A 12266-nucleotide genomic window follows, 5' to 3' on the forward strand; every position below is an offset into this window, starting at 1 on the left:
GTTCAACCTAATGTTTACCCAACAGAAATTCACACATATGTTAATCAGAAGACATTGTAGAAGATGTTCATAGAAGCACCAATATTTGTAGTAGTTCAAAACTGGAAACTACTGAGATGCCCATCAACAGTAGAGTAGAGTAAATACTTGAATATTAGTCTACAATAACAGTGAAACTACAGCTACATACATATGTTTATCACAAGCATGATATTGAATGAAAGAAGCTGAATTTTATGATTCTATTTATATGAAACAAAAATATGTAAAACTAATCTGTGCTATTAGAAGTCAGGGGAATGGTTGCCCTTTCAGTGTTAGTGACTGGAAGGTCCCACAAGGGGGCTCTTGAGCTACTGGTAATATTAGGTTTCTTGATCTGGAAGCTATTTACGTTAACCATTTGTACACTTTTATATATGTATATTTCACTATAAAGTGTTTTAAATAACAGTAAAATAAATACAAGGAAGTCCATGTAAGTTCTGATTTTTTTCCCCATAACTACTTTGATGCTTTTTGAGGGAAATAATGAATATCAGATTCTTTCCAAAATCTTTTCTCTGCTCGTTTTTTGAGTTCTTGCTTTGCTGGTACTCTTGGGCAATCCTGCAGTTGTCATAGGAATATACATAAGAGACAAGACTGGGTGTGGGGGTCTCTTGGAAGAGATGAAGCTGGACCTGAGTTTTGTAGCATCCATTGGAGACAGCCAGGGGAGCTAACAGAGAGCAGAGAGTTCCAGGCAGAAAGGCCAGGCTTCTGGAAAACAAGATGAGGGGGAAAAAACCTGTTGGGAGGGGCTGGAAATGGCTTATTAGAGCTGGAGCTTGAAGAGTGGCTGAGGAGGGGTTGGTGTTAGGCAAGATAGTTTGGCAGAGGCCAGATGGAGAAAGGCCTTGAAGGACTATGCTGCTGAGTCTGGACTTGATCCTGTAGGCGTCTGGGAGCCACTGAACAATTTAAATCAAACCATTGACACAAATAGATTTCTGGTTAATGAAGAGTAAGCTGGTGATGGTGGGGAGAACACTCGGAGAGGGATAAGACTGAAGCCTGGGGGACCAGTTACGAGGCCACTGCAGTAATCGAAGGGAGATATGACATGCTGGTGGCATGGGATGGAGACGTAGGGATAGATATGAGAGCTCTTGAGACAGAATTGTTCTGACGGGACTTGGTAAATTGATGGGTTTGGAGTTGATATGTAGGCGTGGTGCTACATACATAAAAAGGTAAAACCTTTCATTCAGTAAATGGTGAAACACATACAGCCTTCTTCCTGTCTTTTTTCCCCCTTTAACACCTTCCTACAGTTAACATAGGTCAAAGGATGTTGCCGTGACAAGGAAGAGAAAGCTTACCAGCTACTTACCATTGCTTCTTAGAATGAAGGCTCAATGAAACATTTCGTATTTTTTCAGCGGAGGATCAGGTAGGTCATCTTGTGCACTAGCACACAAACTTCTTGATTTTGCCAAATAAGCCAGTCGAAAGGGAAATGGTAATTTATCTGAGAAGCCCTGTGTTAATGCCCTTCTGGAAATAGAAAAGAAGCGGTACCTATATATATTGTCATATACTATTGTAAACAAAAAACAATTTGTGCATGTGTTTATATGATTATATAGGTACAAAAATATGTATACACATATGAATAAACGTACACATGTATATATACACACAAACATATATACACACTAGGAACTTATACAACTATGTAATACCCTTGAGATATTAGATACAGAGATTATCTAGGTATATAAAGAATAACAAAGTTTTATTTAATTTTCTCTGTCTTTTTAAGCATAATATTTGGGTGGGAGAGGATCTGGAGGCTATTTTCCTTACTTTAATTACCTCATTGCAATTCTTTCCTTTCAATTTTGGTTTTTATAAACGGGAACACTGTATTAATCCATTCTAATTAAAAACCAGTCATGCAACCCTTCAGTTAAAGAAACAATTTTTAGTCTGCCTTTGATATCATTTCGTCAGAAATTGCCTGTATGGCTTTTGGAATCATCACCACTACAGTGCTCTGGTGACCACTGGGACAACAGCTTTACTTGCTGATTTTATTCTAAAAATATCAGGAATTGGCCAAGTGCTTTTCCTCTGGAGAAAGGTTCAGAGCTCTTCCAAGGGTGCCTGAGAGAGTGCAGAAATTTCTATTCCTGCAGTAAAGGAAGAGGGAGAGTTATGGAAGGGGTGGCAAGAAAAGCCCCAAGTTCACCTTCTGCTTGTCCACATAACACCTCTTCACCTTCCGGCTGCCAGAGGAGCTATGCTATTCTTAGCCATCTCCTGCAAAGGTAATTACACAAAACCCCTCTGAAACCCATTTCTGTATTTGTCCAAGAAATGTTTTTATCTTCTGTAAATCCCCTGCGCTGTAACTAAGCCCTTGGTCTGCCCTTGGCTGGATGGGAGGACAGCCAGGCTTCCTTTCTCCAACAGAGAGAGCCCTTTCTGTACCTGAAGACAATTAGCTCATCATCAGGCCAACCTCCTTCCCCTTCTCCAGACTGAAAATGTTCATCTTTAGCTTTTTCTTGTCTTTCTCCTTCTTGTTATTTCTTCGATCCCTTTCCTTTTCACTATTGCCAAGCACTTTTCAGAACTGGACCTCCTGCTATGCAAAAAGCCCAGTTGACCTTGCTCTCCAATCGATGGGGAAAAGGTAGAGTTAAACAGAGTCCGGGGGAGCAACAGAGAAAGTCAAGGCAGGTGCCTCTTACCCGCAGCTGTGGAGTACAATTGAGTCATGGATCAGAAAACCCAGATGTCAGTACAAAATCAAGGCCCCCAATCCGAGGTAGCATCCTCAAAAAACAAAGCCAAGTCCAAAGGTATTGCTGATCCAAAAACCCAGGGAAAATCCAGCAGGATTGCTCAGTGAGGGGAGCAGCCTGGACGTGGGCTGGGGTAGTGAGTGGGTAGCTGCAGCCTTAAAATTCAAGTCTTAACTGTCATGGGGTGGGGAGGGGAGGATATCTCCCAAACGATTGAAGAATTGATCAGTAGTGAGTTCAGGATACTGTTCTGATTACCTTTTCAGACCAAGACAAAATTCCTCCATGTCACTAAACATAGGCCTCAGACCCTCTGGTGGACCAGGGCCAAACTTACGAGGATGTTGACGAAGCAGATGTGGTCCATGCCAAATGGTTCCTTCCTAATTGGATCATGCGATAGTCTTTTGGGCTTGAAAACTTGGAGTCATTTCCCTTTGCCTCCTCTCCATTGCCAGTTAGTCCCATTAAGTTAGTCGCCAAACTCTGGCCTTTCGGCGTCTCCCACATACTTGTTTCTTTTGGTCTCTATTTCCCACTCAGACCTGAACAACCTCAGTCCTGAACTGTGAATTGCTTCCTCATAGGACTGTCTGACTCCTGTCCCAGTTTGCCAACCTACACTATGCTCTGTTCCCTTTCTTTTATATCTTTATTTGATGATTTTGAATTGCCTCGAGGGATAAGTTTATACTCCTCAGTATTCCATCCAGACCCTTCAACATTTGGTCCTAAACGCCCTTTCCCAACTGTATCTCCCATCTCTTCCGTATGTGAGCCCTCGATTGAGTCAAGCATATTGCCCTTGAACACATCTGCTTTCCACATCTGTCTTTGTCCATGTGGTTCCCTAGTCACTGTCTTCTATGCCCATTTAAATTCTGTCTTTAAGGATGCAGATCTAGTCTTAGTTCATCCAAGATCATCTTGGCCAGAAGTTCTCTACGTCCCCAGAATTCTTATAGCACTTCGTGTCCATTTCCCTCATCCAACCCTGTATGGTACCAGGCTGTTAGCTGGCCTTTCATATGTGTGTATTGACTTCCCTGTCTAGAGTTTTAAATACTTTGATGGCAAAAGTGGGCTTTTAGTGGTAAGGATATCACTCTAAACAGCTTAGCATTGTCCTGAAGGTTGGGATTTTGCTGTGGATTCAGTGTAGTTATAGTGCTACAATGCAGTGATTCTCAATATTTTTCAAAGGCGAGGATCACTTTGTTGTTCCCTTTTCATTGTCAAAAAATTTTTTATCTCCCACATTGATGTCCTGATTCATTGAAATTTTTAAAAAAACAATGATCAAAGCTTTTGTGCATTTGGTGATCCTTTACAATGGAATTTTGGGTATAGTAACACCCACATGTATTTGAAAATAAGTAGTGTGGTATTTGTAAGATGTTTTTATTTATTTGGTCTATAGATGATTCTTAGTGAAAATGTGGTTTTGCTGACCCTAACAGTAAGATCGGCTCCCCTGTGCCCTGCTGCCCCATTATTTGGTTACGTCATCATTATTATCTCACAGGGCTGTTGTGAGGATTAGACGAGATACCATATATTAGGTGCATGGCACAATGCTTGGAGTTTAAGTGATCCTGATCATTCTTTCCCTTCTCCTTGTCACCGTCAGTTAATTTTGAAGGTGAGGAAGTTCTGGGACCTTCTGGGCAATTTGATTTGGATGGGACTGAGTTTGGGGGAGTGAATGTGGGGAAGGCAGTGTCTCTCAGAGGAAAGGTGAAAGAGCATTAAAGATCACCTAGAGAAGCAGTTCTTAAACATTTTACTCTCAGGACTCCCTTCCCCTCTTAAATATTATTGAGGACCTCAAAGAGCCTTTGTTTATGTGGAATATCGAGAAACTTAAAATATTTATTATTTTATTTAAAAATAATAATAAGCCATTACACACTAATATAAATTATACATTCTTATGAAAAATATATTTTCCAAAAGAAAAAAAAGTCACTGAGAAGAGTGGCATTGTTTTAAATTTTTACAAATCTCTTTAATATCTAGTTTAATAGAAGGCAGCTGTATTCTTACATCTGCTTCTGAGTTCAATTTTTGTGATATTTGGTTTTGGTGAAATTAAAGAAGAAAATCTAGGTTCATACAGATGTATTGTTGGAAAAGGGAGGAGTATTAGAATAGCCTTTCAGATAATTGTGAATATTCTTTGAAATGAAACCAAACTCAACAAATGGTAGTTTCTTTTCTTTTTATAAATTTATTTATTTATCTTGGTTGCATTGGGTCTTCGTTGCTGTGCGCGGGCTTTCTCTAGTTGTGGCGAGCGGGGGCTACTCTTCATTGTGGTGTGCGGGCTTCTCATTGCGGTGGCTTCTCTTGTTGTGGAACACAGGCTCTAGGTGTGCGGGCTTCAGTAGTTGTAGCTTGCAGGCTCTAGGGCGCAGACTCAGTAGTTGTGGCTCTCAGTAGTAGTTGCTCTGCGGCATATGGGATCTTCCCGGACCAGGGCTCGAACCCGTGTCCCCTGCATTGGCAGGAGGATTCTTAACTACTGTGCCACCAGGGAAGTCCCTACAAATGGTAGTTTCTTAAAGGTTAGTTGCAATATGCAATCTGAAACAGCCATGAAGTTTTCATACTCTGTTACACTAACATCTACTCCTGTCTTGATTTTAAATGGGTCTTTTAATTATGTATGATTTTGTAACATCAACCATTGGTCATTTGGAAAATATTGGTTCACTGAGTTATGCAGAACTTCCAAGTGTTGACACATTTCATTATACAGATTCAAAAAATTACATTCATTATTAATTACCACTGATCTCATCAGATAAGTCTTTAGTACTGGGAAGCTGCCAGGATCGTGGCAGATACAAGATTTTCAAAATTCTAATTTTCATTCAAAAGCTTGAATTTTATAATTGGCAACAAATACTGTCAGTTGTTTTTCTTGAATTGACAGGCTAAGTCTGTTCAGTTTTGAGAAAATGTCCGCCACATACCCAAGTTTGAATAGTCATAGTTTGTCACTTGTTCTTTCACATGAAAATAATGTTCCACACAAAAAAGCCGATAGTTTACCTTCCAACTCAGATGATGACATAAATCTTTTCCTTGAGATAGCCACTGTACTTTGGTATGCCCCCAAAGTACTTCGGTGTACTTTCTTTCCATTTTGTCACAAAAAATGTGAAAAAGATGTGTACTCAAGGGTTGAGATTTAATAAAGTTAATATTTTTTAGAGCTTCATCACATACATTCTTAAGTGAAACTAGCATTTTCTCTTTACTGTGTGGCAGTAAAAAATACAGTGACTACTAGGATAGTTTGATACCACTGCCTTGTTTCGTGCTAAGAAGCCAGCAGTTTTATCCCCCATTGCTTTTGCATCATCATGACAAATGTCAAACAGTGGAAAAGCAAATAACATCTTAGTATTATTATGGAAATAGTTTTGACCTCCAGGACCCTCAGAAAGGGCCTTGGGAATCCCTAGGGGTCTGTGGACCACATTTTGAGAAACACTGCTCTAAACTTTTGTAAATGGCTGGCCCTCCCAGGATGTAAAATATAGCTACCGGCACACATGGGAAAAGAGCCGAAGTCTTTTTCACACAGGGCAGTTTGCCTTACTTTTTGGAACCTGAGATGGACTTTTTATTTCTTTGCAGAACTGAAGGCATCTGGCTTGGGAACATGATCATTCTCCACTCACCTTTAAACTGCCTCAGCTCTTACTAAGTCTCTGGCAGTGATATGTTGATTATGTGAATTTAAAGCCCACAGGAGCCAGAGGAATGACAGATCAGATTCCCTTAAAGGAGAAATGAAATCCAGGAGCCCCTGCTGACCTTTGGTGTCATTCTGGTAGAATGACTGCTTCTGGGCCAGATGGCATGTGGCTTAAGCGGAGATGTCTCAACCTGTTTCCTAGCATTAATTGTGCACGTTGATACTTCTTCATTGTGCAGTCCATAATTCTTCATTGTCACCCTCATTTAGATTTTTTTGAGGTAGCCGAATTCTAACAAGACTCCATGAATCCAAGCAATTTCAAAAGGTCCAATTTCTCTTAAATCTCCAAACTCAAACCTTTTTATATCCAATCATTGTTACAGGCAGACAGACACTGAATCTCTCTTTTGTCAATCGAATTTAAGTCTAGCAACTTTTAAGAGCAGTGAGATTGAAGGACAGAGTCTCTATGCCCTGAAGGAGGTGGCTGAATGGAAGCCCATTTAACTTTTTGTTTAAGGGCACTAAATAAGGATCAATTTGTAAAGGCAGCTTTTCTAGTGTGGCAAAGTTAGCTTCTCATATCTGATGTGGATAAATGGAGGGTCAATATCCTTTATCTTATCAACAATTTCACCAAAAAATATTTATTAAGGGCATTCAGGTCAGGCTTCTCAGCTATAAACAAGCAAATACTCCAAGCAGAGCTGTCGGAACCTACTTCTGAGGGTTGTTGCTCATTAGGTCAACTTCAAATTATTTTAGAAATAAATTCTAAGCTCAGCTTTTGAGTCCTGTTAACTTCTAGACAACCTCCACCCAGGAGCTGCTTTCGTTCATCACTTTGAAGTTGACCTAATGAGCAACAAAAGTAAATTTAGCCAACTAGGAAAGAGAGCTGGCTTTTTTTCACCCAGGGTTATGTGTAAGGACAGCATTCTGTCATATGAGAATGTCACAGTTTAGACAGAAGAACACTAGTTCCAGGGAAGAAGGGAAAATAAGATTTGGATATTTTATTTGACAGACTTTTACCCCTTTATATTTATTGTTTTTGAATTATATGCATACCACTAACCCACACCCCGACACACAACCTTCTTAAAGAGCCTGCAAACAAGTCATTGTAATTGTAAAACAGGAACATTTGCATATGCCTTCATGCTCTAAATTTTAGGTTTTACTTAGAATTTTGGTTTATTGCTTACAATAGGGGCAGAACATCCATGGCTTAGTAAATAAGAACCACTTTGACTTATTAAAATGTACTGCTTTTTTTAAAAGCCAACAAAATTTCAAATTACCTAAAATTTAAATCAACATGTAATGGGAGGCTTAGTTTGAGAGAATAAAGCGTGTTGTCTTTAGAGTTTAGGCAGGTTAGGAGACTCCAGGAGATGGGCCCATAAGAAATTTATTTGCATGAGGAATGAAGTTGCCTCCTGGGAGTGAATGAATCCTAAGAGAAGACAGCATTGCTGGAATACTGAAACATTTCCAGAACTAGGGGAGAGTGTCAGAGGTGAGTGGCATTGTATATTCAAATTTAAACTAGCTACCATGAGCTAGCACTGCCTCTGTCCTTACTAGGGGAGTAATAATTAAGAGCAAGTAAAAACTAACAGCAATTTCAGGAAAATCTCTTTAACACATTGGCAAGTGTTAATCTGAAGTGCTTTGTAGCCCATGTAATAGAGTGAAAGAAAAGAGGGCAAGGAAGTCCATTTATCTTCTTAGACTACACAGCACCTTCAATGTTTCCTTGTTTCCTTGCTGGCGCAGCACTAACTTTGGGCATTAGTGAGCACTGGTACCTTTGGTGGGTATCTGGGCATTGTTGTATTTTCACCATTGGTGTAGCCAAGAAGCAACACCCCAACAAGCCAGGGAAAAGGAAACCAACATAGTTCCCTGTCACCATGTAAAACGATAATTGAACTGGGGATAGTTTTCTGTTATGTTAAAAACTTCTGGGAATAAGCAAACTTACCTACTTGTTGCAGGAAGTACTTTTTCCTGAAAGATAACATTGTGAGCCAACCAAAAGAGTTTACTTTCGTTTCTTTTTATGGCTGTGGATGGACCTAGAGTCTGTCATACAGAGTGAAGTAAGTCAGAAAGAGAAAAACAAATACCGTATGCTAACGCATATATATGGAATCTAAGGGAAAAAAAAAAGGTCATGAAGAACCTAGGGGTAAGATGGGAATAAAGACACAGACCTACTAGAGCATGGACTTGAGGATATGGGGAGGGGGAAGGGTAAGCTGGGACAAAGTGAGAGTGTGGCATGGACATATATACACTACCAAACGTAAAATAGATAGCTAGTGGGAAGCAGCTGCATAGCACAGGGAGAGCAGCTCGGTGCTTTGTGACTACCTAGAGGGGTGGGATAGGGAGGGTGGGAGGGAGGGAGATGCAAGAGGGAAGAGATATGGGAACATATGTATATGTATAACAGATTCACTTTCTTATAAAGCAGAAACTAACACACCATTGTAAAGCAATTATACTCCAATAAAGATGTTAAAAAAAGAGTTTACTTAACAAGAATAACATATTTCCCATTAATACTCATGTCAATATTCTCAATTCCCTGTGCCTGCCAGTCTTTAGGTGTCATGTTATAAAATCTGCGTAATTCTCCTTGCAAGACCTGCCCTAAAATCACCCAGCCCAGCCCCTAATATCCTGCCATCCCTCTTCTGAGACACTATTTAGACTCTGTTAAGGTAGTATTCTCCTATGTTGCAGTAAGTCTAAAAAACTTTGATCAGTGTTTCTTGTTTAGTGTTTTCTGGGGAGACTTGACGGTCAACATAGCCAAAAGGGTGAATGTGTACACATTCGGGAGAGACCGCCCCCCGCCGTCAGGTGCAGAGGAGCCACAATTATGGGTGGGGTGGAGCCAAGTAAATACCGTTTGTTGCTATTTTTCTGGTCCAGTTTCTACTTGCGGGAAGGTGAGACCTGGGGAAATTTGGCTTAAATACCCAAAATCATTCTCTAAGCATGAACAGCAAATGTCTAGCACTGTCAGATTACCATGTTCACTACTTTTTACATGATTTTTCCTTGATAAGATACATACAGTGCTCCCTTCCTCCAAAGTTGATTTTACATTCATTATATCATGACGAAATCTTAGAGGTGTGTGTATGCCTGACTACATACATATATGTACACACACACACACACACACACGCACCTGAGCAATTTAAGGCAGGTTACAAAAATGCAGTGGGATAAAAATAAAGCTGCCCCAGAAGGCAGCGCTCTAATAAGCTGGGAACGTATTCTTTTGGCGGCTGCTGCGCTCCCCTTCCCCATTCCCATCAGTCTCTTTTTCCACAGTTAAAGGCCACTTTCATGGCACATAAAGAGCAGCCTTAGCAACCTCAACAGTGAAGCTCTTTCCCCCTTGTCCAAACTATGTCTGACTCCCTCACCCGAGTAGTGAGGTCGGGTAGGGAAAAGGAGAAGAAACCCCTCGGAAGTCAAAGCTACAGAGACGGGGTTGGGATCTGATCTAATCTGACCTAACTCTCGCCTCCTGGGCTCGGGGAATCTCGGGCAAGCTCGGGCAAGCTCGGGCAAGCTCGTGCCGCGCATGCGGACTCTGATTTCCGCGCCCGGGTTCCTTCCTAGCCGAATAGCCAAACACGAATCCTGCTGACGCTGACTGTGGGCCACCACGCGCTCAGAGCTCTGGATCATCCGGTGGCCTTGAGGTTCGAAGACGAATTCCTTTAAAGCTCATTTCTAAGCAGGTGAGTAAAAGCAATCTGTGTCTCATATTCCAAGGACTATGAATGGGTCGCCTGCTGGTGGAAAAGAATTTGAACGTAATGGAGGAGGGCGGTATGACTGTAAAGGGGGTGAGCTATTGGGAAGAAAGAAAACATTTCCTGAATGCGTTTGGGAGGACTTTAAGATAAACATCATAGGTGAAAAGTTTGATTTACCAGTTCATTTCTGTGACAAATTTGTGATTTGCCTTTTAAAATCTATGGGCGTATAATTCCGTGCAAGTATGCTTTTTTGCTATGACTGTGCTAATTTATATGAAAGAAAAGGAGGTAAGATATGACCAGGCTGTAGTATTCCTGTGCTGCGAATTGTGGAGCATACACGAGGTTCTGTCTTCATGTGTAGCGCTGGCCAAGAGTGCAGGAAAACTTATTTGCCTCAAAGAGAGTTAGAAGCTCGTATCAACTACCACCATAAGAGAGCTAAATAACTTGTTAACTGTGCTCCGCTTAAAAAAGTTCACCCTTGGGCTTCCCTGGTGGTGCAGTGGTTGAGAGTCCGCCTGCCGATTCAGGGGGCGCGGGTTCGTGCCCCGGTCCGGGAGGATCCCGCGTGCTGCGGGGCGGCTGGGCCTGTGAGCCATGGCTGCTGAGCCTGCGCGTCTGGCGCCTGTGCTCCGCGGCGGGAGAGGCCGCGGCAGTGAGAGGCCCGCGTACCACAAAAAAAAAAAAAAAAAAAAAGTTCACCCTCGTATTGCTTCACCAACAACTGAAATCCCTGAAATGCTGCTAGACCAGGACCATATGAGCCATATTCCACCAGAGTTGCGCAGCATTATGTCACCATCTCCTGTGCAGTGTGTATCACACAAGCGCAGTAACCAGCCACGCAAGGATCTTTATGCTCTTCCAGCAGAATTGTCGCCACCCCACCTCCTTTGCTCCATCAGGAAGTCGTTAGTATTTCAACAAGGGAAAACAGCAATTTAGTAATCACCCCTATTCAGGGTGACTCAAATTCTGGTGCCAAAGAACTATCACCTCCTGCCCCAGCACCGGCTCACCAGCATCTTGAATATCAAAGTCAGCCAGTGGTATTGCCCCCTTATATTATGCCTCCAGAGGCACATGCACTACCCCCATCTACTCCACCACCAGTAAGCCATCCAATGTCATATTCTCTCCAGGATTCAGGTACTCCTCAGTTGGTTTGTAGTCAAGTGCCACCTCCACCCATGACTTCTGATCCATCACCAGTACCTTCTTCCCCTGGATGTATTATTGCCCTGGTGCCACCCTATATAAATCCTTCTCTGCCGGAATCTCCTCTGTCTCATAATGGTGGTCCACCTGTAAGTGAATTCCCTTCTGACCGTCATAATCCTAACTCTTTATCCCAGTTCACCGAAGAACAAGAAATTCTGAGCCCTCCGTTTATACAACGGGATGGAACAAATCCTGGTATGTGACCTCTGTCGAAAGGACTTTCACCTCCTTCACCAGCACAGGGTCCACCTTCCCCAACCCCACTTTCTGGATCACATTGCTCAGATCAGACAAGATATAGACCATATTCACATTGATAATAGTATTTTGAACTGAAGAGCTGGTGAGGACAAAAACCTTAAATATAGTCAACTTTTCAATTAAACTGTGTTTTGGGAAGGAAGAGCACCTCTTACAGAGATAGCAAAACACTTAGGATCTTGACTCTTAAAATGATTTTAAACCTTGGCTTTAGGATTTATTTCAAGTTTTATACTATAGAGTGGATAAATGGCTCAGTGGAGCATATCTGTATTTTAAACACTTTGTTCCTTTAGTGTGGTAAATTGACTCAGAGGTGACCTTTTATAATTTGAGTTCCTGAAATAAATTTGCATTGCTCCACTTGCAAAAGTTTTGTTTTTGTTTAGGTTTTTTCTGTGATATATTTTGTTAACCTGTGTAAAAGGATTAAATTTCAGTATGGTTGTAAAAATGCTATTTTTATTTGAATTTAAGCAC

General features: G+C 41.4%; 1 protein-coding gene and 1 pseudogene across 1 annotated transcript; both read left to right on the forward strand.

The window, feature by feature from the left end:
* The first annotated feature begins 2767 nt into the window (after positions 1–2767).
* Positions 2768–10750, forward strand: CBLL2 (Cbl proto-oncogene like 2). Its single transcript, XM_049704945.1, is given in 6 exon segments — positions 2768–2898; positions 9302–9473; positions 10215–10293; positions 10296–10495; positions 10498–10545; positions 10547–10750. Coding segments are annotated over 6 exon segments (834 nt in total).
* Positions 10751–10793: 43 nt separating this feature from the next.
* LOC125963103 (E3 ubiquitin-protein ligase Hakai-like) lies at positions 10794–11842 on the forward strand (annotated as a pseudogene).
* The last annotated feature ends 424 nt before the right edge of the window (positions 11843–12266 follow it).

This window comes from Orcinus orca, chromosome X (genome assembly GCF_937001465.1).
Source record: "Orcinus orca chromosome X, mOrcOrc1.1, whole genome shotgun sequence".
Lineage (NCBI taxonomy): Eukaryota > Metazoa > Chordata > Mammalia > Artiodactyla > Delphinidae > Orcinus > Orcinus orca.